At 46.9% G+C, this 25367-nt stretch overlaps 1 protein-coding gene and 1 long non-coding RNA gene across 3 annotated transcripts in view; one reads left to right on the forward strand and one right to left on the reverse strand.

Annotated features, from left to right (window-relative positions):
* The window catches only part of LOC143843918 (uncharacterized), a 243126-nt gene that overhangs the window by 97606 nt on the left and 120153 nt on the right, over window positions 1-25367 (reverse strand). Inside the window, exon 1 of one of the 2 annotated variants that reach the window (XR_013233740.1) lies at window positions 7760-7838. The exons of the other annotated variant lie outside the window; for it this stretch is intronic. This is a non-coding gene — a long non-coding RNA (uncharacterized LOC143843918). Of the gene's footprint in view, window positions 1-7759; window positions 7839-25367 lie in introns of those variants that run through there. 2 annotated transcript variants of the gene reach the window in all.
* Window positions 23397-25297, forward strand: ADO (2-aminoethanethiol dioxygenase). The gene has a single exon (XM_077350734.1). It carries the CDS (start codon window positions 23511-23513, stop codon window positions 24303-24305), a length of 795 nt encoding a protein of 264 aa, XP_077206849.1. The 5' UTR covers window positions 23397-23510; the 3' UTR covers window positions 24306-25297.

A 25367-nucleotide genomic window follows, 5' to 3' on the forward strand; every position in this document is an offset into this window, starting at 1 on the left:
ATTGTTTACAATGCAAATAAATTAAACAACAGATATTGATGAGAATGCATGAAGTATTTTTATGCGATTGTATTCCTGTTTCTATAAGAAGCATCTGATCATACATACAATCTAATTAAATGTGAAATCATAACTACAAACACATCAGTATATATGATTTGCAATGTGTCCCCATCTGTGGATATTTAAGTCTAAAGACTAGGGCAAGACAGTTCTTTCTATAAACCTGGAGGGGGGGGTGTTCCTTGGTTTACAGAAAAATATTGACATTTCAATAAATAAGCAGTTAAAATTCCCTCCAAATAATAGGAGTGCCTGTAGATTTTAAGAAACAAATGTCTTTAGCAGCCATTTGAACTGCAGTAACAGAACGGGATAAGAGGAAGACTAAAGAGAAAACTGACCATACTGGCTAAATAGCTCTACTTCTTCCCCAAGAACTGAGATGCCCCATTGGTTGAGTATATGGAACTCACCACCTTACTGCTGTTTTCAAGGTACAGGGCTATGGCTGAATACTTTCAGAGGGGTTTGGAAGCAAAATGTTATTACTAACGCCTAGTTTATTTTGTATGCAAGCTGTTCCTTATGATTTGTTGTATCGTGTTACATATTGTTGAATTTACACAGTATTTAAACTTGTAATCTCTCACAGTGATCTATTTTTAGATGGAGGGGAAGTGTCTCCTTTCTCCTTGCTTCCATGACTTGTAGTTTATAGAAATTAGCAGATGTGTACAACCTTAGTGTAACACCACCAACCTCAATCACAAGCTTCCTTTTTGGCTTGCTTGGGGCATGATGGAAAGTAATTCTAATTATGAGACCTCTGAGACGTTTCTGCCCAGTCCATCTGGTTGGCTGCCACACAGCTCTTAGTCATATGTTATGGGGATGTAAGATAAGGAACCAAAATGATGCTGCATCTCTTCCTGATGTTGTAACAGCAAAGAGCAATGTGTGTATAATTCCACTTCCCCCCCCCCCAACTTTGATCTACTGCAATCAGCCACAGTGTTCTATCAGGTATGGGTATTTTCCCTAACCTTCACCGTGCATGTCCATCAACTTATGGCTGAGTCCAAAATAACACCCAGAAGTGCTGGCCTCCCTGCTGGAAATTCACCAATTTCTCTCCATCTAAGGGCCTGATAACCCTTCCCTGCCCTTTCTGGTAAAATACTAAAAACTGAGCAACATTTTTGTAATAGCTTTAATGTTTTTAATTAATCAGTTGTATTAAGTTTCCATTTTATCCTATGTAAATTTTATTGATTTAACTTGCCCTGAGTCTCCAGAGAGAGGGCAGGTAAATAATAATAATAATAATAATAATAATAATAATAATAATAATTGTTGTTGTTGTTGTTGTTGTTGTTGTTGCTGCTGCTGCTGCTGCTGCTGCTGCTGCTGCTGCTGCTGCTTAGGACAAAGGTTTGCAACTTAGATGTTCTTTTGGATCTGATACTATACCTGGTGGGGTCATGCGGCAGCTGCAGTATGCTACATGTGCCAAGAGAATGACCGAGTCACAATCTTCAGTGTGCCTGGATTTAACTCCTGTAACATACTCCACATTTTAAAAAGAATACCCATTATTAACTGTGAAAGCATCTGATGACCTTGACCAAGTCAGGCAGCCAGAAATTCATCCCATCAAGGGTGTCATTTAGGGAGTGGGTTTTGCATTTCATACCCTGCCTGTATCTGACCAAGGAGCGCCATTCTCAATGGCGAGGACCGAAGCCCAACACACTGACCGATTATGATAAGATCCAGGGGCCACTGCATATATTTCATGGCTATCTCTAAGCCATGATGAACCCTTTTGTGTGGGGAAAGGAGAGGCCTAGTACAGATTTCTCTTCTGCTAATAGCACTGGCACAGTTAAAGAACCCAAAAACACAACAAACGTTATCAGACTCCATTGCTTTTTCACAGAATTTGCACCCAGAACAAAATGGGACATTTCACCAGTCTGTGATGTCAGCCCTGTTCTCTGGGACTGAAACTACATTAATAGGAAAAAAACATACCTGGTAAATTTCATCCTGTCAAACACAAGGTGAGAACCAAAGCTCCACCCAAGTGTATTCCTATTCCTATTCCTTTTGTTGTGGCTTGGTCCATAGAAGAGAATTATTACAATGCATTCCTGTTAAGAAAAATGTAGCACTTGGGGATAAGAGCAAAACTTACTCTCCACCCCTGGAATTGTGTGCATAAAACATCCCCCCCCCCATGGCCTTGTAATATGTAAACCCCCTTTGAACACACACACCCATTTCCATCCATCATAATGATTTTGCAAGTAGGACACCAGGATTTATTTCATGTCTTGAATACAGCCATTACGCCAAACACAGGCAAGGCATTAAAGCAAGGGAAAGTCCCTGGCTACCAAAATAGGGACTGTCAATTCCATTGTGGTGCTTTCCAGTCAACCTGCAAACATCAACAGCTTATGCAGATGATACAACACAAGCAGTGTGCTCTTTGCACTTTACTGAATTAAGTCACGGCGTTTCCATGACTGCGGCTGAGAATCGATTCTGCATTTTGCTGTGATGTCGGATTACATTCTCATTCTTTGTCTAACAAGGATTAGCACTGATGCAGTCATGACATCACGGGTCACGTGCAACACTCCAGTCTCAAGGCCACCTGGACATCTTAAGGGCGTGCTGAATTTCACATGCTGTATACAGTTAAACTAAAATGCCCAACATTTAATAAAACAGGATTCATAGGGACATGTTGAGAGTGATGTGGTCCCAGCAATACATTTCTTTATGGGAAAGATGGCTAAGAACCAAAGTCGGCTCTGTTTTAAGGTATTCCATGGGATTTTGAAGAGGCGAGTGTGAATTTAGCCTAGAATTCAGTGCTAAATTTATATGTTATGCCTGACATGTGGCTGCCATGATGAGCAGATTCACATCTTTTGCTCTACCTTGTAACTTTTAGGAAAGACAAAATGCTCATCTAGTGACATAACATTACAAGTTTCCTCTGCCTTCCTCATTTCATTGGCTGCAGTTCACGGGAGTTGCAGAAACTTGAAACGTGACGTTGTTTTGCCCTATTTTCCAATAGGCAGGCTCCAAGAATACAACAAAGACCAGGGGTAAAATTAATACTGCAAAACTGTAATGGTCATTTTGAAGAAGTCAACATATATTACTACAATTCCACTGGTCATCTCCTTCTCCTTTTTACACATGAAGATAAGTTCTCCTTTATACTGTGGTGGAATTTTTTTTCCATGAAAAGTTTGTGCTGAACGTCTACAGCCATGAGCATACTGCCCACTCAAATTCACTACTAGGAAATGACATGGAACTTAAATCTCAACAAATAAATACAGTTTACAAGGCGGAAAAAACACCCAGCTGAGGTAGAAAGAAAGAAGCAGAAAGTTAGGAGCTGGAAAATAGAATAATTACAGAAAAAGACAATGCTAATTGGGTTACAAAAACACTTCCCTCTACTGCTGATTAGTGTTACCATTTTCGGTCAGGAAATACCTGGAGATTTTGAGGTAAAGCAGGAGCAGGTGGGATTTGGGGCAGGGAGGGGCTTCAGTGGAATATAACACTAGGGAGTCTGCCCTGCAAAGCAGCCCTTTTCTCCAGGGGAACTGATCTCTTCAGTCTAGAGATGAGCCATAATTCCAGGGAGCCCCCCAGGTCCTACTTGGAGGATGGCATCCCTATTGCTGATAGGGTTATCAGGTCCTCCTGGCCTGAAGTGGTAGAGTTGCCAGGGCCAGGTTGGGAAACTCCTGGAGATGTGGGGATGGGGTCTAAGCAGGACAGGGACCTCAGTGGGGCTTAATGCCATTGAGTCCACCCTCCAAAGCACCTGCTTTCTCCAGGGGAACTGATCTCTGTAGTCTGAAGATGAGCTAATTCCAGGGATCTCCAGGCCCAGGTCCCTGGCATCCAGAAGCCTATCCTTAAAGCAACCTTGAACATTGTGGACTGAGATGGACTCTTGGTTCATGCAGGGAACTAATTTGGTGCTAGGCCACCATTGACCTCCACAAACCCTACACAGAATTACTCCTGACAAGTTATCTGGAGCAACTATGCATAGGATTTCACGTTCCAAGACAACTGCTACTGATAACTAATGCCGTTTTAATGTGGCACATTAACCATCTCTTTTGGGACCGTATTCATTGCCATTAACTCAGTGATCCAACAAAAGGGAACTTGTGTTGGTTTTGTTGCAAATCAAAATTAAATACCAGAACTTTGGGAAAACAGAGGGCATCTATGAATGCAAAGAACAAATATTTGCATTACCTATTTATGTTAAAATATGCAGACATTTCCCTAGCTCAAAGCCAGCTTATAAATTTTTATAACTTTTTCAAATTGTTCACATTTTTTAACACACAGCATTATTTCAGCTCTGCGAGGAGCTCAATAACAATCTTTCTGGTCTAGAAGGGGAAAAAAGGAACACACATTAGAATAAAGAATGCAGAATGAATAAAAAAACACAACACAGTACAAGCTGTACATCCACACACACAAAGACAACTTTCATGGTGGGGCTTTAGCAATTATAACAACACAATGCGCCGCATGTTGATTGAAAAGAATTTCTTCTAGTTATTGAAGACTTTCCTGGCCATGTTTCAGATTAAAAAAAAATATTCCGACATTCTCCCAATCTGACTTCTGTGCAATGTAAGTCATGCACATTTTAAACATCGACAAATAATGCTGTCATTCTTCTAGAAACTGTTAACAGCTGTAGAAACTATTATGGCCTGCTTGAAAAACATGTCTCAATAGTCCACGCCCTCCAGACACTTAGCAATCCTAAAGCTATTCCTTGAGCTCAACGGGAACTGCAGTCGGAACACAAAGTGTGATTGAGATAATGTTGGGAAGAGAAGAACCAGCCAGCCATATGACCCCTTTAAATGATCATTCATTCAACATCCAACATCCAACTGGATAATTAGAAAATGATACACCAAAGTTTTCAGAAAACAAGCAGGAAGGGAGAGAGGGAAGACACCCGGAAGGAGAGGGGCAGCAGACAGAGGATGAGTTCTAGCAAGGGGGCTGGACACACAGGCCCCTTTTCAGTACATTTGAAAGTCAAGAGCTGTGAAAGTTGGACCATAAGGAAGGCCGAGCGTCAAAGAATTGAAGCTTTTGAATTCTGGAGCTGGAAAAGACTCTTGCGAGTCTCTTGGACTGCAAGGCGAACAAACCGGTCAGTCCTAGAGGAGATCAGCCCTGACTGCTCCTTAGAAGGCCAGATCCTGAAGATGAAACTCAAATACTTTGGCCACCTCATGAGAAGGAAGGACTCCCTGGAGAAGAGCCTAATGCTGGGAGCGATCGAGGGCAAAAGAAGAAGGGGACGACAGAGAATGAGGTGGCTGGATCGAGTCCCTGAAGCAGTCGGTGCAAACTTAAATGGACTCCGGGGAATGGTAGAGGACAGGAAGGCCTGGAGGATCATTGTCCATGGGGTCGCAATGGGTCGGACACGACTTCGCACCTAACAAGAACAACAAGATGTGTGGTACATCACAGAATACATCAAGATGCACTTTGGTGTAGTGATTAAGAACAGAGGCTTCTAATCTGGAAAGCCCACTTTGATTCCTTGCTCCTCCACAATCAGCCAGCTGGCTGACTTTGGGTTTCCCATAACAATGATAAAGCTGTTCTGACTGAGCAGTAATATCAGAGTTCTCTCAGCCTCACCTACAGGTGACTGTCAGCCACTTTGAGACTCTGGTAGAGAAAAGCGGCATATAAGAACCAACTTCTCCCTCTCCTCTTCTTCTGAATTCAACTTCAAAATGCACACTGGAGTAAAACTTTGAACCCTACAAATATGTGAATTTCATTCTAGCACTTTGGTGGCACAGCATATGCTGCTTTCCTCTACTGGGCTGGGCTGAATGAGTACAAACCTCCCAAACACACTAGAATAGAAATTATATCCCCCCCTCCCAAGATGGTCTTGTGCTAGCCAAATGGGTACAGCTTTGTGGAAACAACATCTGTGCACATTATTTGTCTATAAATGTAATAAGAGAATCAGTTCTGTGACACAGCTTTTCCAACCACACAAAACACATTAAGCATGCACACACAAAAAAAAAACAGTATGTATGTCAATATGATTCTTCATTAATGAGGTCAAAGCTAATTTCTGGGAAGTTACAGTATCCCTTCGATAATTATTCAAAATATCATAATTAAAAGACTACAAATTCTGTCCCCCACCTCCTCATTCCATTATTATTTTTAAAAAATAGTGACAGTCTAACTCTCACAAGGTATGTGTAACACATACATGCACTGGGGCTCTTTGGTCCTGGCCCCCTCCCTCTCTCTCAGTCACACGCACGCGCAAGTGCGTGTGTGTGCGCGCGCGCACACACACACACACACACACAGGGCCATTCCGCACTCGTTCAAAATTGCACAATGGTTGCAAATTGAAATCGCTACTGTTTTGCTGTTATGCACAACGTCATTGACAATCTGCAACACTCCTGAAACCGATCTGCAAAAAGCGCTTCGTTGTAGCGCTTTCAGGGAAATCCCAAAAAGTGGATTCACCCTCCAGAAAGCGCTACACTCATGCAACCAATCTGCAACACTAGCGGGAAAGTTCTGTGCGTTACCATTGTTGTGGTTTCTGCAAAGTCCCTCCCCCTAGCTCTCTCCTCTGATCTTCCAGCGAAGCGATCGCCATTTTTTTTTCTCGGAGCGAGTGGAGATTAACGCACCGGAGAGCCTTCATTTACCCAGCGAGGCTTCCCTGGCTGCAGTCCCTCCCCAGAGCTGTTTTAAGTCACCAAGCACCAAGCAACACACAGCCCTGTTTGCTGGTTTATTTTCCCTTTATTTTTCACTCTATTTTCGGCCGAAAATCGCGCCTGTGCGGGGGGGGGGTATTTTTTTTTTCACTCGGGGGGAGCGTAGCAATGATTAAATGGCAGCTCAAACACCACCTGCTAGCTAGATGGGTCTCTCCGTTGCAACGAATCAACGCAGATTCGTTGCAACGTGTGTGTGTGTGTGTGTGTGTGTGTGTGTGTGTGTGTGTGTGTGTGTTTTAAACCTTCCTTAAAGCGAAAGGGGCTTTTTGGGAGCATGATAGCGGCTGCCCATTGGCTGCTTGACGGCCAGGGGCGGGACAAAGCTCGGCAATATCGCTTCCTGGCTAGTAATTTTTGCCGAGACAGGAAACCTATGGGAAACGATAGAAACGCAACTAGATTCCACTACAAAGACAGGTATGCATAACAACAAATTCCACTATTTAAAATGGCGTTTTTTCATTCCACAACAAATTTGCTACATAGATCCTGGTGCGGAATGGTCCACAGAATTCTTTCCCCCCCTCAGCCTCTCCCCCTTCCCTTGTGCTATCTTCTCCCTGTTCCCTTCCCCTCCCCCCTTCAAACACAGACACAAACTCCTCTCCCCACTCCCCCTTGGCCTCTCCCCCCTTACCTCTCACTTCCCTGACCTCTTCCCTGGTCCTTCCCCCTCCCTTTCTCTCAGACACACACACACACAAATGCACACTCTCAGACACAAATTCCTCCCCCCCCCCATTCTCTCCCTCTTACCTCTTACTTTCCTGACCTCCTTCCTGGTCCCTTGCCCCCCCTCTCTGACACACACACACACACTCCTTCCCCCCATTCCCCCTTTCCTCACCCCCCCAGGCCCTCTCCTCCCTCTCACCTCCCCCTCTCCTTACCTCTTTCAGTGATGCTGGCCTGGCCCCCTCCCATGCTGCCCCACAGCTGCCCCAGCACCATTTTCTCCCTCCAACTGCACCATGTCAGTGTGTATCCAGGGAGACCTGCCCACACTCTGGTTTTGTTTTGCAATGATGTCATGTAGTCAATCAGATCTGCTCTATAATGACATCACAAAGCAAAATCAGGGAGTGGCCAATGCTTCCTGCCATCTCTCTCAAGCATTACCAATGAGGAGAAAAGCAGCGAGTGGCAGCAGGGAACATGGAAGTCAAAAGGGGGCAACTAAGGTGAGCAAGGGAGGCTTTTGTGAAACTTTTTGCCCCATTCCCAAAACATCATCCCTTTTGGACCAAAACAGTTTGCTTTAAAACATCCACCGCAGTCCTAATGTGGAGCCTGGGTATTTTCTGAGGTTACAGCTCATCTCCAGAATACAGAGTCCAGTTTCCCTGGAGAAATTATGAACACATTTGCAAACATTCAAAAAACAGAGGTTTACCTGTTAAAGTTAGCTGTGATTCCCTATGCCTAGAGTGGGCAGATCTTTGCAAGGAAATTCCTGGAAATTTTGGGGAATGAAACCTGGGGAAGGTGGTCTTTGAGAGCGCCTTCAGAGAGCTATAATGCCACAGGCAGCCATTTTCTCCAGGGGAAGTGATTTCTGAAGGCTGGAGAGACCTGCTGGAATTCTGGGAGTGCTCCAGCCACCACCTGGAAGTTGGTAACCCTAATCACAGCATACTGTCAGTGGCAGATTTGAGTTTGCTTCAGTATAACTGGTGCCATGACCAGGAAAACTCATGAGAAGCTGACCCAAGCCTAAGGATATGTTTATGGGATCCTTGGCTGGTCAGTATGAAACACGGGAGTCGTAATCTATCTCCTTTCCGCTAAACAGGGGCTTTTTTGCTTATTATTAGCAGATAATAATAAACTGTAGTGTTTGTCGCTGAGTAATTGTAACAACCGAAAGGATGATTTTTGAGGCTGGCATTTGGTTTCTAGTCCATTATAGAGGTCGCTACCAAAGAAGTGATTCATAAACCTCAAGGAAACAATTCATCAGACTCCGCCCTGTGAAGTGATATCACAGCTTCACATCTCCAGAAAAACTGCAAAAGGAAACCATTGTTTGCAGTCATTTGCAAACCAGCCCCGATTTCCAAAGTGGCATTTACCCAGGAGGCCTTTCCGAGCCAAAATTCTTCAGAACAATGGCTAGTTAATCAAAGCGGACCTTTGTCTGAGGTATTAGGAGCTGGACAGCTAAAACAGTCTTCTAAACATGTTAAGGTGGAAGAACTATCAGAGGTGGAAGAACCTTGGAGATCTTTGCTCAGGGCAGGCCGCAGTCCTTCACTAGTGCCCATAGGGCAGGGGTGGGCAAACTGTGGCCCTCCAGATGTCCATGGATTACAATTCCCATGGGCCCCTGCCAGCATTCGCTGGCAGGGGCTCATGGGAATTGTAGTCCATGAACATCTGGAGGGCCACAGTTTGCCCACCCCCGCCATAAGGTGCCTGCAAGAGCAGTTTCTCCTCATCCAAATTCTGTTCTCAGCTCATCTGCCAAGCCTACTTCCTTGCCCTTTACCTCTACCAATTACATGTTCGCATGATTCTCCTGAGCACATAGAGCAGTGATCTTTGATGCGGCCAGCACCCATCAATGTGTTTCTTAGGGCCCAGACACATCTCCAAAGCAAAAAAGGCATTCCTGGTTTCCCTCTACCTCGTTAGAGGAGGAGGTGTTTCCCATGAGTCCTCTGTGCCTGCAGAAACACTCGTTCAGATAAAGCTCCAGCCCCCACAGAAGCCACTTTGATTCATTTGTTTTCATCTATTCAGACTCCGTCCATTTCACTGAGATCACAGAGTGTCAACGGAATGAGACATTCCATAATAAGCAATGTAATAAGGCTAGGATTACAGAGTCCTGACCTGAATATCCAGGCTAGCCTGCTCTCGTCAGATCTTAGAAGCTAAGTAGGGCTGGCCCTGATTAGTATGTGGATATGGGGAAGAGCCTCTTGTGGCGCAGAGTGGTAAGGCAGCCATCTGAAAGCTTTGCCCATGAGGTTGGGAGTTCAATCCCAGCAGCCGGCTCAAGGTTGACTCAGCCTTCCATCCTTCCGAGGTTGGTAAAATGAGTACCCAGCTTGCTGGGGGGTAAACGGTAATGACTGGGGAAGGCACTGGCAAACCACTCCGTATTGAGTCTGCCATGAAAACGCTAGAGGGCGTCACCCCAAGGGTCAGACATGACTCGGTGCTTGCACAGGGGATACCTTTACCTTTACCTTTATGGGGAAGATGATGGGGAAGGCACTGGCAAACCACCCCGTATTGAGTCTGCCATGAAAACGCTAGAGGGCGTCACCCCAAGGGTCAGACATGACTTGGTGCTTGCACAGGGGATACCTTTATCTTTTTATGGGGAAGATGAAGAAGAGCTGGTTTTAATACGCTGTTTTCCACTGCCTGAGGGAGTCTGAAAGTGGCTTATAATCGCTTTCCCTTCCTCTCCCCACAACAGACACCATGAGGTAGGTGGGGCTAAGAGGACTCAGAGAACTGTGCCTGGCTGCATGAGGAGGAGTGGAGCATCAAGCCCAGTTTTGCAGATTAGAGGCTGCCGCTCTTAACCACTGCATCATGCTGGAGTTGCAAAGCAGAGGCATGCAATGGCAAACCGCTGCTGAACACCCCTTGCCTTGACAATCCCGTGGGGTTACCAGAAGTCAGCTGTGACTTGACAGACAAAATTATATGACATACTATATTAAGCTGTGTAGAAAAAATGGCTTTAGTTACGTGGAAAACAATGCAGTGAGAGTATGACAATACATACAGCAAAGATAAGACATATTTGATAGTCCTTTCCCTTTATCAAAGTGCTTTCCTGAACCATTCTGTATCTTCTATTGTATTGTAGTATATTATAAAGTCTGTGATTTCCTCTCCCCATAGTGACGATGCCTACAAAATTAACCAAGGCCCAAAGTCATTGATTTCAATGGGATTAGAGTGGAGTAATTTTGCACTGGATTGCACAGTAAATGCATTTAAGTTGCCACTGAACTTCTGTTACCTTTTGCTACTATCCTTCAGCCAGGGACTCCATCTTTATCTAACAAAACAGGCCTTTTCTTCTCCCCTGTCCGCTCCTTCTCCTCTTGCCAAACTTAGTAAGGGACAGCCCACTCACATCCATCCTGTGGTCTTTCCGGCATATTGTGAGTCATCCCTGGAATTTGGAAGTCAACATTCCTCCCCCAATGGGAGCTGATGTGCTCCAGGACTTCCCCAGATCTGAACGATGCAGGAATACATTGAGTCCTGCCGACTTGGGAAATGTACAGCCCACCTGAGACCCTAATGCTGCATTTAAAAAGGAAAATTGTATATGAAAGGATGGAGCCTATAACACAAGCGCAAGGCTCCCAACCATAGCAGTGTGTTTCTCGGGGAGGGGTGGGGGAGAGACAGGCAGGCAAGACTGTCCCAGCAGGAGTGGGGCGCTTACCCTTTCCCCTGCAACCTCCTAGCCATTTGGCTAAAAGCGGCCTGGGAGTATCCACAGGCTTGAGTTTGGGAACCTGCACTGGCTGAGACAACGTCCACCTGCCCCCTGCAAGACTCACGAATTTTAAGAAAGCAGCACACCCACAAAGATGGGTTTCTTTTATAGCCCACTTGCTCCCTAGTCTTTATGGCTGATTTTTAGGATCACTGTTCTTTTCGGCTGGCTCAACTACAGTTTGCTTTAGCCTCGGGCACCAACTGGCAGGCTTCAGGCTTGCTCTGGGGGATGTCAGCTTGTCACCACTGTGGTTGCTCTAAAGATACGGCAGATTGCCGCACCTAGTAATTACTGTCCGTCCCTCTGCGAAGCAGACAGAAAAACGCTCACTTCTGAGCTGATGTTGACAAGATGACAATGTCCACATACACGAACACGCCCTTTTGTAGAATCCCTCCCTCTCTTCTTGGATGTCTTTATCTCTTAGTCACACATGGGGATGTGCAAAGATCATGAAGGCATCTGGAGAGAGAACATTCAGCATTCATACAGAACCCGCCAAGGTGGTTTATTAGACAGGATTAGGGACTGCCAGCCTTTAGGTCAGGGTAGTCAAACTGCGGCCCTCCAGATGTCCGTGGACTACAATTCCCATGAGCTCCTGCCAGCGTTCGCCTCCAAGGGACTGGCCAGTGTCACAGGAAGGAGGGACCGTGCATTGCTGGAAGAGCACCTGCATGGCACACAGAGGGTCCCAGGTTCAATCCCAGGTATCTCCAATTAAAAGAACCAGGTAGCAATAAGGAATGCAAAAGGCCTCTAACTCAAGTGCTTAGAGCAGGCTTTCTCAACCAGGGTTTCAGGGGTAGTCAAACTGCGGCCCTCCAGATGTCCATGGACTACAATTCCCATGAGCCCCTGCCAGCGTTTACAATTCCATGGGAATTGCAGTCCATGGACATCTGGAGGGCCGCAGTTTGACTACCCATGCATGAAACCCTAGAGTTTCTTGATGGCCCTGGAGGCGTGTTCCTAATGGGAGGGGAGTTAATCAATTTTAATATATTTTTAAAATTTGTTGAACATTTATCAGGTGATATGACCATAAATGGTCATGTCGACCCACCCGCCCCTCCCCAAATGGCCAGTGGTGGGCCTGGAGGGGGTGGGAAGGTGCCTAGGGGCCTAGGTGGGTGTGTACATAGCAATGCTTCCCAGCTATATTATGCACAATGGCGCCACTTCCGGGGTTTCTTGAAGCCTGAAGAATGTTTCAGGGGTGTCTCAGTGGTAAAAAAGTTCAGAAAGGATAACCTAAAGGGCCACTGCTGCACCGATGACCTGGCTCAGAATAAGGCAACTTCATGTATGCAGCTCATGCTCTTAGCAATGTTAACAAAATAATGGATTCTAAGGGGGAGGATGCCACACTGAGAATAAACTAGCGGATAAATTTTTCCAGGGTTACTCGCATTTCCAGATAAAAGGCTTGTAAACTTCAGTTCCAGTCAAGAGGCTTCTCCAGTATTCTATTATTGTCATCTGAGGGTAATGTGGAATTTCAAGACTAGCAGACCTCTTTCTCTAGGGGTCACTCTTGAGCTAGACAAAAATGCAACTGATAAGCCACTGGGAGTTTAATTCGCCACACCACATTCATTTCAGAACCCAGCCCAAGGGCAACAGCATGACTGCTTGTCACTTGGAGACATTCCCATGGCACCCCCCTCTGTGTCATCAGTGAGAGTCCAAGTATGATCCTCTCTCTTTCTTGCTCAAGTCACACAACTCGGGCTGAAATTAAAGTTCAGTTCTAGTCCAGTGAATCCTGGGCTCTCTATTATATATGCCCTTTGACACCTTAATGGAACCCTCAAAAACAGAGTTAAATCTGCTGGGTGAGATATTTTTTTTGTTTAAATCTAAATTTATACTTATGAAGGGCCAGTCTGTATGCACAATTAATTCTGTGTATCTGAACAATAGAGCCTCTTGTGGCGAAGGGTGGTAAGGCAGCAGAAATGCTGTCTGAAGCTGTCTGCCCATGAGGCTGAGAGTTCAATCCCAGCAGCCGGCTCAAGGTTGACTCAGCCTTCCATCCTTCCGAGGTCGGTAAAATGAGTACCCAGCTTGCTGGGGAGTATACAGTAATGACTGGGGAAGGCACTGGCAAACCACCCCGTATTGAGTCTGCCATGAAAACGCTGGAGGGCATCACCCCAAGGGTCAGACATGACGCGGTGCTTGCACAGGGGATACGTATCTGAACAATCTTCCATTTCAGTTCAGGCAGTGTACTTGCTGCTCCCCAGTCATTACTGGCCTATGTTCTATTTAATCATCCTAAATCAGGGCTTGCCCAACTGTGGCTCTCTGAGTTTCAATGGACTACAATTGACATGAGCCCCTGCCAACTGGCCATCATGACAGGGGCTTATGGTAATTGTAGTCCATGGACATCTGGAGAGCCACAGTTGGGCCACCTCTGCCCTGAATGAAAGAAAAGATAATCTCTTCTACACAACCTTCAAAGCAATGCATTGGTGAAAACATTAGCAACTTTTTCAGCTGGGTGGGTCTGCCTGTGGAGGTTCTGAACAAATGCCTGGAGAAGGCTATTAGGGGATGGATGAGGGCTAATAAACTGAAGTTCAGCCCAAAACAAGGAAGGCTGAGGTGCTGGGGGTCAATGACAAAGCCCCAGGCACTGAAGAGCTGTACTCCTTCCCCAAGCAGAGCAGGCTTTATAGCTTGGTGGTTCTAGCAGGGAAGACGGCCGTTGTCTACCCTTGACAGGAGAAGGGCACACTCCTGTCTGAGATGGATGTCCTCTTCCACCAAAAGTGCAGCTTCGGGAGGGGCGTATAGGGAGTGGTGAGGGAGAAATGGGGCACCCACCAGCCAGCTAGATCAGCCTAATCAACCCTGATTCTCAGTGAGGTGGCAGATGTCACAGCGTGACCACCCTCTCAGCCAACAAAGCAGGCTCATAGCTTGGTGCTGCTCTGGCAGAAGGCTCTGGTCTCCTCTGTGGCACACAGTACCTTCTATGAAATGTCGTGGATAGGCCAGCTGCAGCTGCTTCTCAAAAGGCATCATATGGCCATGGTGATCCATGCTCTGACCATAGACTGCCATAGAGCAGTGGTCCCCAACCTTTTTACTACCGGGGACCGGTCAACGCTTGACAATTTTAATGAGGCTTGGGGAGGGGGGGTAGTTTACTAGAGGACCCATCATTGGATGGCATCGGAGGGGCGGGCTTAGCTGGTGACCGCTACGGCTCCTCTGATTGGGCAAACAGACGAGAAGGACGGGGGAGCAAGCTGGCCTCTGTTTCTTTTTGCCGTGGTCACTGAAGGCAGCAGGCAGGAACCTCGTTACCGGGGAGTTGTGTGGGATGCCCTGGGAATAAGGCACTCCTGGACGTGAGCAAGAATGGAGTCAGAGCAAGAATGGAGAAGGGGAGCTTTGTGATCTGGACTTCTGCAAAGTTGGGTCGACGTTGGTGGGCTGAAGCACCTAACTTCTTAGACAGAGCCACGGCCCAGTACTGACTGATCAACAGACTGGTACCGGTCCCCGGACCAGGGATTGGGGATCACTGCCATAGAGTACTTCATGTGGGGCTGCCATTGGAAAATATTCAGAAATTTCACTTTATCCAAAGTAGGACAGCAGAGGGCTGGATACATTGATTACATCATTTGGATTACATCCAGAATGTCATGGCCAGGATCCTCATAAATACATCGTGGAGGTCCCACATCTGGCCTGCCTTCCAACAACTCCACTGGCTCCCAGTTGAATTCCAGATCAAGCTTAAGGTTTTGGTAATCACCATAAAGGTCATACATGGTCTGGGCCCAGTGTATCTGAGAGACCGCCGCTCTGCCTATACCCCCCAAAGAGCCTTATGCTCCACCACCTCTAACTGGCTGGTGTTCCCTGGCCCCAAAGAAGCACGTCAGGCCTCAACAAGAGCCAGAGCCTTCTCTGTCCTGGACACCACCTGCTGGAACAAGCTCCCCAAAGAGATCAGGGCCCTTCCCGAACTTCCACAGTTCTGCAGGGCCTGTAAAAGGGAGCTCCGCCACAAGGCATTTGGTTGAAGCTGACAGACTCAGCATCACCTGCTGCCCCCCTGACATACTTCTCATGCCCTGAACCCAACTGACCTTCCTGGGTTCTTGTTTAGAAAGTTACTATTGCACTGTTAACTGTTATAATATTGTTACTCAATCTTGGTTCCCACTCTTACGGTTGTTGTTATTATGATTGCAATGTATATCCCTACGTATTTATATAAACCACCCTGAGCCATATGGGAGGGCAGTATAGAAATACAATCAGTCAATCAGTCAATCAGTCAATCAGTCAATCAGTCAGTCAGTCAGTCAGTCAGTCAGTCAGTCAGTCAGTCAGTCAGTCAGTCTGTCTGTCTATCTATCTATCTATCTATCTATCTATCTATCTATCTATCTATCTATCTATCTATCTATGTGCTGAAAGATCTGCACTGGCTAGCCATTTGACTACAGGTACAAATCAGATTCTGTCTGACCTTTAAGACCTTAAGCAGCTCAGGGCTGGGGACCTCCCGTACCGTCCAGGACACTAGTTAAAGTTCTATTCCCAAACTCTGCTCTGTGCCTCTGACTTCAGCTGTGAGGCAGGCCTTTTTGAGGCTAAACTGGCACCTACTTTAGTCCGAACCAAAACATTTCTCTTTACCCAGGTTTTTATGAAAAGTGCTGGCTTTTAGTGGTCGTTTTTATGGTCTGCGTCCACTCTCTGTTTTAGGCTGATGAATGTTGCTTTGTGCTGTTTTTGTGAGCTCGCTTTTTTTTAATTGTATGTTTTATGGCTTGTTTTATTGATTTTTGTTACTATTATCTTACTGTTGCATTATTTTTTATCTTGTGAGCCAATTGAGCGGGCCTCCAGAGAGGAGGCATTTCATTTTCTAAATCAATAAACCATCTACAAATCTCCAAAAGGAACAGGTCCTGATACTCTGTGCCAGGGCATGCAATTCAGTGTGCCAGACTAACTGCTAGTGCCGAGGCTTTCAGTACAGAAACTCATCCTACGTTTAATTCAGAGATGTCTTTTACAAAGGCAATAAATGACGGATATCACAAAGTGTAAATGGCACACTGAATGATGTGCAGGAAGTATGTCAGAGTGAGACAGGAACATGCATGTGTGGGAGTCCTTATGTTTGTGGAGCTACCTTTGAAGTAGTGCTGTATCTCCCAGGTGCATTCCCTGACATTACACTAGGGAAGCACTTAGTTCTTGTGAAATCTCCACTTTAATGTTATGCAAATCCTAACAAGAGTAACTGAAGTTTAATTTCCTGTCTCCATCTTCCCCATCATCAAATAAAGTACAGAAAAGTCTCTTCCTTGCTTGCCTGGATTTAATTTAAACCCCTTTCTAGTATTCAAAATTAGGTGCTCCTGCAGAATCACAGAACAGTGCTAAGAGCATTCCACCATACTTGAAAAACTGCTGTGCATAAGTTAGCCCCACTCAAGTCTTTTCTCCTAGGCAAATGTGCATAGGATTGTTTTAACAACTTTTTAACAAACCAGTGGTTCAAAGCACAGGATTAACATCTTCATTGAAATCAGGGAAACCTATGTATACAAGGGTCATATCTGCGCTGCCAGCCTCCACATCTCCTGTTGTTACAACTGAACTCGACAATCAAGATCAGCTCCCCTCCAGCGAATGGCTGCTTTGGAGGGTGCTCTCAATGGCATTATACCCTGCTGAGTTCCTCACCTCTCCAAACTCCACCCTCCCCAGGCTCCACCTCCAAAATCTTCTGAGGATTTCCCATCCCAGAGGGGACAACCCAAGTCATATCACAGGTCTATTGTCTTTTACAAAGGATTTAAAAAAAAAATCAAAAGCCCACAATACAATCCACAGAATATCTTTTATTGGGAACAAATTAATCAACCAATTGTGCAAGTTTTCTAGTTCTACATAATCCTTCTCCAGGCCAAATGTTACAAAAACATAAGATAAACTTCAGAATATGATGGGAAATCCTGGCTACCAGTACCTGCTTCCTTAACTATTTTACCCTTGAGAAACCCCTGAAACCTTCAGGCTTCGAAAAAACCCAGAAATGGAGCAATTGTGCCCACTTGGGACCCCTCTGGCCATTTTGGGAGGGGTGGGCAATCATCATGACCATATATGGTCATTTCACCCGATAAATGTTTAACAATTTTTTAAAATATATACAAAATTAATTATCATCCAACCATTCAGGAAACCCTTCCAGAGTTTGCCAAGAAACCCCAGGCTTTCTCAACATGAAACCCTTGTTGAGAAAGCCTGATCCAAGTTCTATAGTATAACACAGACCAATGACACCAGGATTTTGTATTATGTCTTGAAGAGTCTTGCCTAGAGCAGGATTCCTGTGGATTTTGTCTCTGACACAGTCTGGAAGAAAGATTTCACGGGTCAGAAGGAGTTTGATTCCAGCAGGAAACCTCACTGCCATCTACCATCCATGATCAGTGGCTACACCTCCCTGTTGGGTTCGCTCAGCATTAAAGGGAATTTCCCCTTCTGAACCTCACTTCTCTGAAGCAAGATGTTACAAAAAAGAGAGGGCAATACTGTTGCAGGGAGGAAAATGCCTAATCTGCAAAACACAACGTAGGAAAAAAGGCTGTGGGAGAAGCTAAAATTAGTGGGGGTTGCAAAGTTGGAGCTGGTGGATTGCATTAAGGGCCTCTATCCAAAGCACCGCTGTACAGGAAAGAACTTGCATTTTCCTTCCCTGCTTCTTTGTTCTGTGCTGTAAAGTCAGAGTGAGGAAATGAAGGAGCTCAATAAAAAGCAGCAGCAGTGGGATCTGCAGGCCCCAGAAAATGTTTGACACTAGACTGAGAGAGGGGCAAGTGAAAGAATAATTGCATGGAGAGAGAATTGGGAGAAAGGAGGCTGGTGATAGCTGAATGAAGATTTGGGCACGTAGCCTTCATCCAGGATTACTGCTGTAATAAAATGCCCAGAATAAACTAAAGCCAAGATTGCCGTCAGACTTCTCATCCTAGCTAGATGTCCACTACTAACTCTTCTAATCCAATGCCAACTTCTTAATCTAGGATTGCCATCTGGCCTAGAAAATTATGGCCTGTTGCTTTAATAGAGGCTGACTGGGCTATTATTTGCTTTTATTCATTTATACCCTGCTTTTCTCCCCAATGGGAACTCAAAGCAGTTTACATTGTTCTGTTCTCCTCCATTTAATCCTTACACCAACCCTGTGATGTAGGTCACAGGGTTACCAACTCCTGCTTTAGAAATACTTGGAAACTTGGGGCTGGAGCCTATGGAGATCAAGGTCTGGGAAGGAAAGGGACCTCAGTGGGACAATACCACAGAGTCCTCCCTCCACAGCAGCCAATTCCTCCAGGGAATTTTCTGGAGGATCAATTGTAATTCGAGGAGACCTCCAGCCATTACCTGGAGGCTGGCAACCCTACGTTTAGGCTGAGAGAGGGCTACTTGCCCAAGGTCACCCTGCAAGCTTCCCAGGGTATCAATTTTATTAAAAGCCCGTAAGCCATACAGATATCTATAAATTCAAGAATTTAAAAACAAACAGTAAAACAAAAGTTTGCTACATCAACAACACAACTTTGACATAAACTGCTCAAAAACACTTAGTCTTACATTACCAGGAAAAGGTGAATATTTCAAAATCCAGTTTCTTAGAAATGTAGCTCTTCCACCCAATGCTACCCAAAAGGCACTAGTCTGGCACTCTCAACCACTACACAACACAATGATCCTATTTGTCGCCATGCCATGATATGCAGTCTGTATTTGTTTTCCCTCCATGCTGTTAGTGGCCATAGGAGTCACACTCCAGAATGCACACATCTACAGGCCTGCCTCTCTCAGCATGTACTTCTGCAGCCGTTTTTCTCCTCTTACTCACTATAAGCAGGTGAGGAGAGCCGACACCTGTTCTCCAGATTTTTCTGTGGTAGCTACCACATGGTGGAATGTCCCTCTGGTCTGTGTGAGGAAGGGATCTAGGCCTGGTCTACATACCCAAGAAATTCAGGTAGCAGATTTCTGGGGTGGTAAAATGGCCTCTGCTACTTCACATGTGTGTGTGCGGGGGGGGGGGTATGTGTCATATTTTTATTATGCTCCTGCGTAAAAACTCCATTAAAAAAAGTACACATTAGGGAGAAGATCCCTGCCTACCCTTCCACAGCTACACTCATTTCCACATAATAAAGATAGGGAATGCTGGAAAATGTAATTCTTCACAAGAAGCTAGAACCTGCACCTCAGGGCCCCCTCATTTTGAGCGTCTAGAGAAGGCTCTTGGTTGGAAGGGGATATGGCATAGCCTGATCTTGGAAGAGAGACCGACAGAGGAAGGCAACAGTAAATGATGTCTACTTCTCACATTCCTAGAAAGACCCTTGCTGGGGTTACCGTAGGTTGGCTGCAATCTGACAACCTTGAGCGAGGGAGAATTAATATGGCGAACTATGTTATAAGGCAAGGGTGGCCAAACTGTGTCCAAGGATGTCCAAGGACTGTGAATTTTGCTATAAGATGTAATCCTAAATCTCTTTGATCTCCGTGTAAGAGAAAAGTATGTTAAAAATGACTTAAAATAGAAAGGAAGATGTACCTGGTGTACTGGTGTGCCTATCGCCTGGGGGCTAGACAGGAGACCTCCCTTTGGACACTTGTAGCTTTTGTAGGGTGTGAATCCCTTTAAAAATCCTGCAACTTCCAAGGCTGCAGTCCTGCAAACACTTTCCGGGAAGCAAACCCGATGGGACTTTCTGCTGCCCTGCTTGAGATTGGTCTGTTGCAACACAATGCCAGGCAGCCCTAACTCGTGTTATTCTGTGTGGGCTTGTGCTGTCATAAATCACTTGGCTGGTGTGTGGGCAACGCATGGAAGGTGGCCAGAAATCAGTGGGCTGTGGTTTTATTCCAGCATAAGCTTCTAAGGACCCCGTTAGTCTTGAAAGGTCCCACAAGACTCCCGTTTCCAGTCTGCTTCAGACTAACATTAGTTCCTTCCCTCTTGCATGATTTCCATGGGAACCTGAAGGGTAAGAGGAAGAAAATTGCAGAGCCACTGCCAGTCGGCGCAAACAGCTCTGACCTTGACAGAAAAGATGTGTGACTCGCTGCTCTGTTGACGTTTGTTTGTTTTTATTGATGTTTCATTCATTCATCCATGTATTCGTTTTACTTATGTATTTATTTCTAATTCGTTTTAGCGCTTTTTCACTTGTACTTGAGGTGGATTACACAGAATGATTCACTAGTTGATGGATGGGACATTCAATAAATAGTGCAGTAAACAGCCCAAAAACATCACTGAGACATTGCATACGTAACATAATATGACAAACTACATTATTCAGATTTCCATAGCAGATCCCTAGTTGCAGTGAGCTGTACCTAGTAGTGCAGAACACAGTCCCAACTGGCAAGGAAAGGAAACGATGGCAGAAAATGGGAGGGGGGGGGGACGTAGTTATCTAATCAAATTAGCTGCTGGATAGAGTTGATTATTCTTAGTGCTTAATTTTTATATGTAATAAAGCATCTATGTATTTAAAATATTTTGTCAACTGCCTTGAGTCTAAAACTAGAAGAAGAAGAAGAAGAAGAAGAAGAAGAAGAAGAAGAAGAAGAAGAAGAAGAAGAAGAAGAGTTTCTAAGGAACTTTGTGAACTGTTTGGTACAGTGCAAATCTGTTGCCAGCATAGAAAAGCCCTCTTGAATGTTGCATTTTGCATAGTGTAAGCAGAGCTAGGCAGGCTGTTCCAAAAGGTGGAGGCTCCAGGCGGTGATTTTGCCTGTTTTTAGGTTGGCACCTGCCGCAGACCTTGCTCTAATAAGCAAAGTTGTTGTGGCAGAGTATGGGGTAGAGGTATGGTTGCCTGGGCCTTCCTGGACATCAGTAGGAGGTGGGGGTAGGTCTGCTAGATCCAGGTTAGAAAACTCTCAGATTTGGGGAGGGAGCCTGGGGAGGACAAGGGTACAGTGCCATACATTCCACTCCCCAAAGCATCCATTTTGTCTGAGGAAACAGATTTCCCTAGTCTGAATATAAGATGTAATTTCAGATTGCACCTGGAGGCTGGTATCTCTAGGAAGAAGCAGTGTTAAAGGTATGAGGGTCTAAGGCCATGAAGGGCACTGTCTGTGACAGCTAATATCCTAAATATCCTAAATCTTTCTGGTACTGATGGGCAGCTATTGAAATGCCTGCAGAATGAGGGTAATATGCTTGCTCCCAATAATAGACTAATAGCAGCATTCTACGCCAGATGGAATTTCCAAACTGATTTAAAGGGGAGCCCAAAGTTACAGTGGACATGTGGATCTCCTGCATGTATGTCTGTACGTGTTTGGCAAGCTCTTTTCAGTCATTACATTTTACCATATGTATGGGAAGAAATATATGGGCAGAATGTGCTACACTGTTCCTTTAGATATGCATACTTTATTATTTATTTATATTTTTATTTCTAGGCCACCCCCCCTCTAACAATAGTCTCTGGGGCAGCTTCCAACAATTAAAATCTCAGATACAAAAGTCGGATATGAATTTCAACTACAAATAAAACCATATAGATTTCAAACAAGTAGATCTAAAGTAGACCTTTCCACTGTGTGAAAGGGGCAACACGTATATTTTCAATTTGGTTTTCTAGGGCTCTGGTATGCTCATTTGCTGTTGTTGTTAGGTGCGAAGTCGTCTGACCCACCGTGACCCCATGGACAATGATCCTCCAGGCCTTCCTGTCCTCTACCATTCCCCAGAGTCCATTTACGTTTGCACCTACTGCTTCAGTTACTCCATCCAGCCACCCCATTCTCTGTCGTCCCCTTCTTCTTTTGCCCTCGATTGCTCCCAGCATTAGGCTCTTCTCCAGGGAGTCCTTCCTTCTCATGAGGTGGCCAAAGTATTTGAGTTTCATCTAAAGGATCTGGCCTTCTAAGGAGCAGGCAGGGCTGATCTCCTCTAAGACTGACCGGTTTGTTCGCCTTGCAGTCCAAGGGGCTCGCAACTGTGGCTGAAAACATACATGGTACCCCTTTCAGACAAACTGACAAGCGTGCATATAAGAAGAATTGCATAGAGACATTCTCCCAATATACGACTGAAACAGCAGAAAAAATTGATTTCTCCCTGATATACCCCATTGTCTCCCCAGTGAACCCCCAATGCTATACAAAAGTCTCTTCTCCATTTTATCCTTACAACACCCCTGTGAGGTATTTTAGGCTGAGAGCGGGTGACTAGTTTAAAGTCCCCTTGGAAACTTTGACAGCAGAGTGAAGATTTGTACCTGAATTCCCCAGTTCCCAGTTTGATACTCTTAATGGCTACAGCACACTTGGGACTTAAGGAAGAAAAAAAACATATATACTTTAAAAAATGCAGTTGGGCCCCATTACTTGGATAAATATGATATTTCAATGAAGCCCTGAGCTCAAGTGCTAAGCCTAACATGAGCAGTACCACACACGTTGGCCGTCACGCCTCCCCAGCAACTGTTTACAGCTTGATTATCCTGCATGGACAAAACAATCCAGCTCTGAATTATCGGTGTAGTGAAGGACCCTATGGCAGGGGTAGTCAACCTGTGGTCCTCCAGATGTCCATGGACTACCTTTCCCATGAGCCCCTGCCAGCAAAGGCTGGCAGGGGCTCATGGGAAATGTAGTCCATGGACATCTGGAGGACCACAGGTTGACTACCCCTGCCCTATGGAATAGGCTGCCTAAGGAGGTGGTGAGCTCCCCCTCACTGGCAGTCTTCAAGCAAAGGTTGGATGCACATTTTTCTTGGATGCTTTAGGATGCTTTGGGCTGATCCAATGTGTACACAGACCTGGGGATCCCCTGGTCCTACGGGTCAATTCTAGGCGACAGAGTTCACGTCCCCTGGAGAAAAGAGCTGCTTTGGACTCCACAGCAGCATACTCCACTGAGGTCTTTCCCCGCCCCGAATCCCGTCCCCTCCCGGCTCCAGGTATTTCCCAACCCAGAGCCTCCCGCGCTCAAAACTACCACTCCCAGAATACAGCGGGACAAGAGGGCGGTGTCGGCAGCGGAAAGGCGAAGCGGCGGCGCGTGCGCAGAGCGCGGCCTGGTCCCCTGCGGGAGGCGGCGGCGGTGGCGGCGGCACGATGCCCCGCGACAACATGGCCTCGCTGATCCAGCGGGTGGCCCGGCAGGCCCGTCTCACCTTCCTCCCGCCGGGGAGCGGGGGCCAGAACGGGCCGCGCTTCGCGGAGAACCTGCAGGGCCTGGAGCAGCTGCTGGACAAGGTGCGGGCCGAGGACCTGCGCTTGGTGGCGCGCGGGCCGTCGGCGGTGGCGGGCGCGGCGCAGCCGCCGGCCAGCTACATGCACATCTGCGAGACGGAGAGCTTCAGCATGGGCGTCTTCGTGCTGCGCGCCGGCGCCTGCATCCCGCTCCACGACCACCCGGGCATGCACGGGCTGCTCAAGGTGCTCTACGGCACGCTGCGCATCGCCTGCTTCGACGCCCTGCCCGGCGGGGGCGAGGGCGACGCCGGCAACAGCAGCAGCAGCAGCAGCAACGCCGCCTCGGCCGCCGGGCCCTCCGCCTCCTCCTCGCCGCCGCCAGCCGGCCCGCGCCGCTGCCGCGCCCTGCTCCGCTCGCGCCAGCTCTACACGCCGGCCTCGGCCCCGTGCCGCCTCGCGCCGCACACCGACAACCTGCACCGCATCGACGCCGTCGGCGGCCCGGCCGCCTTCCTCGACATCCTCGCGCCCCCCTACGACCCCGAGCACGGCCGGGACTGCCACTACTACCGCCTGGCCGACGGCCACAGCCTCGGCCCCGACGCCGCCGAGCCCCAGGCGCTGCCCAGGGAGGTGTGGCTGCAGGAAACCCCGCAGGCGCCCGACTTCTGGTGCGGCGGGGAGCCCTACCCCGGCCCCCGCGTCTCGCCCTGAGCCCGCCCCTGAGCGGCCCGGAAGAGGCGGCCGGCCCTCCCGCCCTCTCTCTGCTCCTGACAGCACTGGAGACCTCCTCAAGCCACCCTTCTCCTGCCTCGTCCCTGAGCAGATGCCGACCTGGAGAGCAGTCCTAGTGGGGTCCTTCACCTTCACCGCGCAAGGCCGGCGTTCCTCGAGAGCATTGCCGTGCGCCAGGAAACAGGCCTGCACGTGAGGTGTTGAGAAGCACAAGCCTTGGGCCCTGAGGCAACGCACCTCCTTCCACCAGCCGTTCTGGAGAAGGAGCGGGTTCTGCCCGACAGGTTGCGTTGCAAATGGGGTGCGCACAAGAAGCCCTTCCCGGAGCCCAGCTCCTTGCGCCCAGCAGCCCACTAATTCTCAGCATGGGGACAGAGAACGCTGGAGGTTTCCCCGTCTCTTGAGGCCCATAGTCACCGTTGCTTCGCAGTGGTCAGGAGTTGGGACACAGCTTGTCATCCCGTTTCTCGTCCTTGCTGGGAAGTGACGGAACGCTCCAGTTCCGTGGGTGCAAAGCCATGCTGCATTTCCAGTTTCTGCTAACTGATGGGAAGATAGGGGAGAGTATTAACATGGCACCATTCGGGCACGGGGATGGCATTTAGCTTAATTTAGAAGTCCACTTTGAACTTTCACTCTTCTCCCCCTTCTGCTACAGCTGAAAAGTTAAAGGCAATAAGAAGTCCGAGGCCCTCCGAAAAGGACAGAGACTCGCCCAGACGGTCCTGCGTCCATTTAGTAGAATTCCACTATGGGATTGGAGGCCGGGGAGATTTATGCAGGAGATGATACCAGATGGGCTGGAGCGGGACAGTCTGTTTTGAATTGACACTAACTCTTGGGTGTGTAGTTGAAATTAAAGTTTAATTCTGCAGATGGCTGCCGCCAGGTTGAATATGGTCCTGTCCAAGAAAAATCACATCTGTGTTAAGAGAATGTTTTAGATATTAAAGATGTTAATTCCTAGATAAGGCTGTTTGTACTGTTCTTTAATATCCGGCAACGGAAGGCTTCCGAGTGGATTTTGTTGCAAGGATTCAT

Source organism: Paroedura picta, chromosome 8 (genome assembly GCF_049243985.1).
Source record: "Paroedura picta isolate Pp20150507F chromosome 8, Ppicta_v3.0, whole genome shotgun sequence".
NCBI classification, from domain to species: Eukaryota; Metazoa; Chordata; class Lepidosauria; order Squamata; family Gekkonidae; genus Paroedura; species Paroedura picta.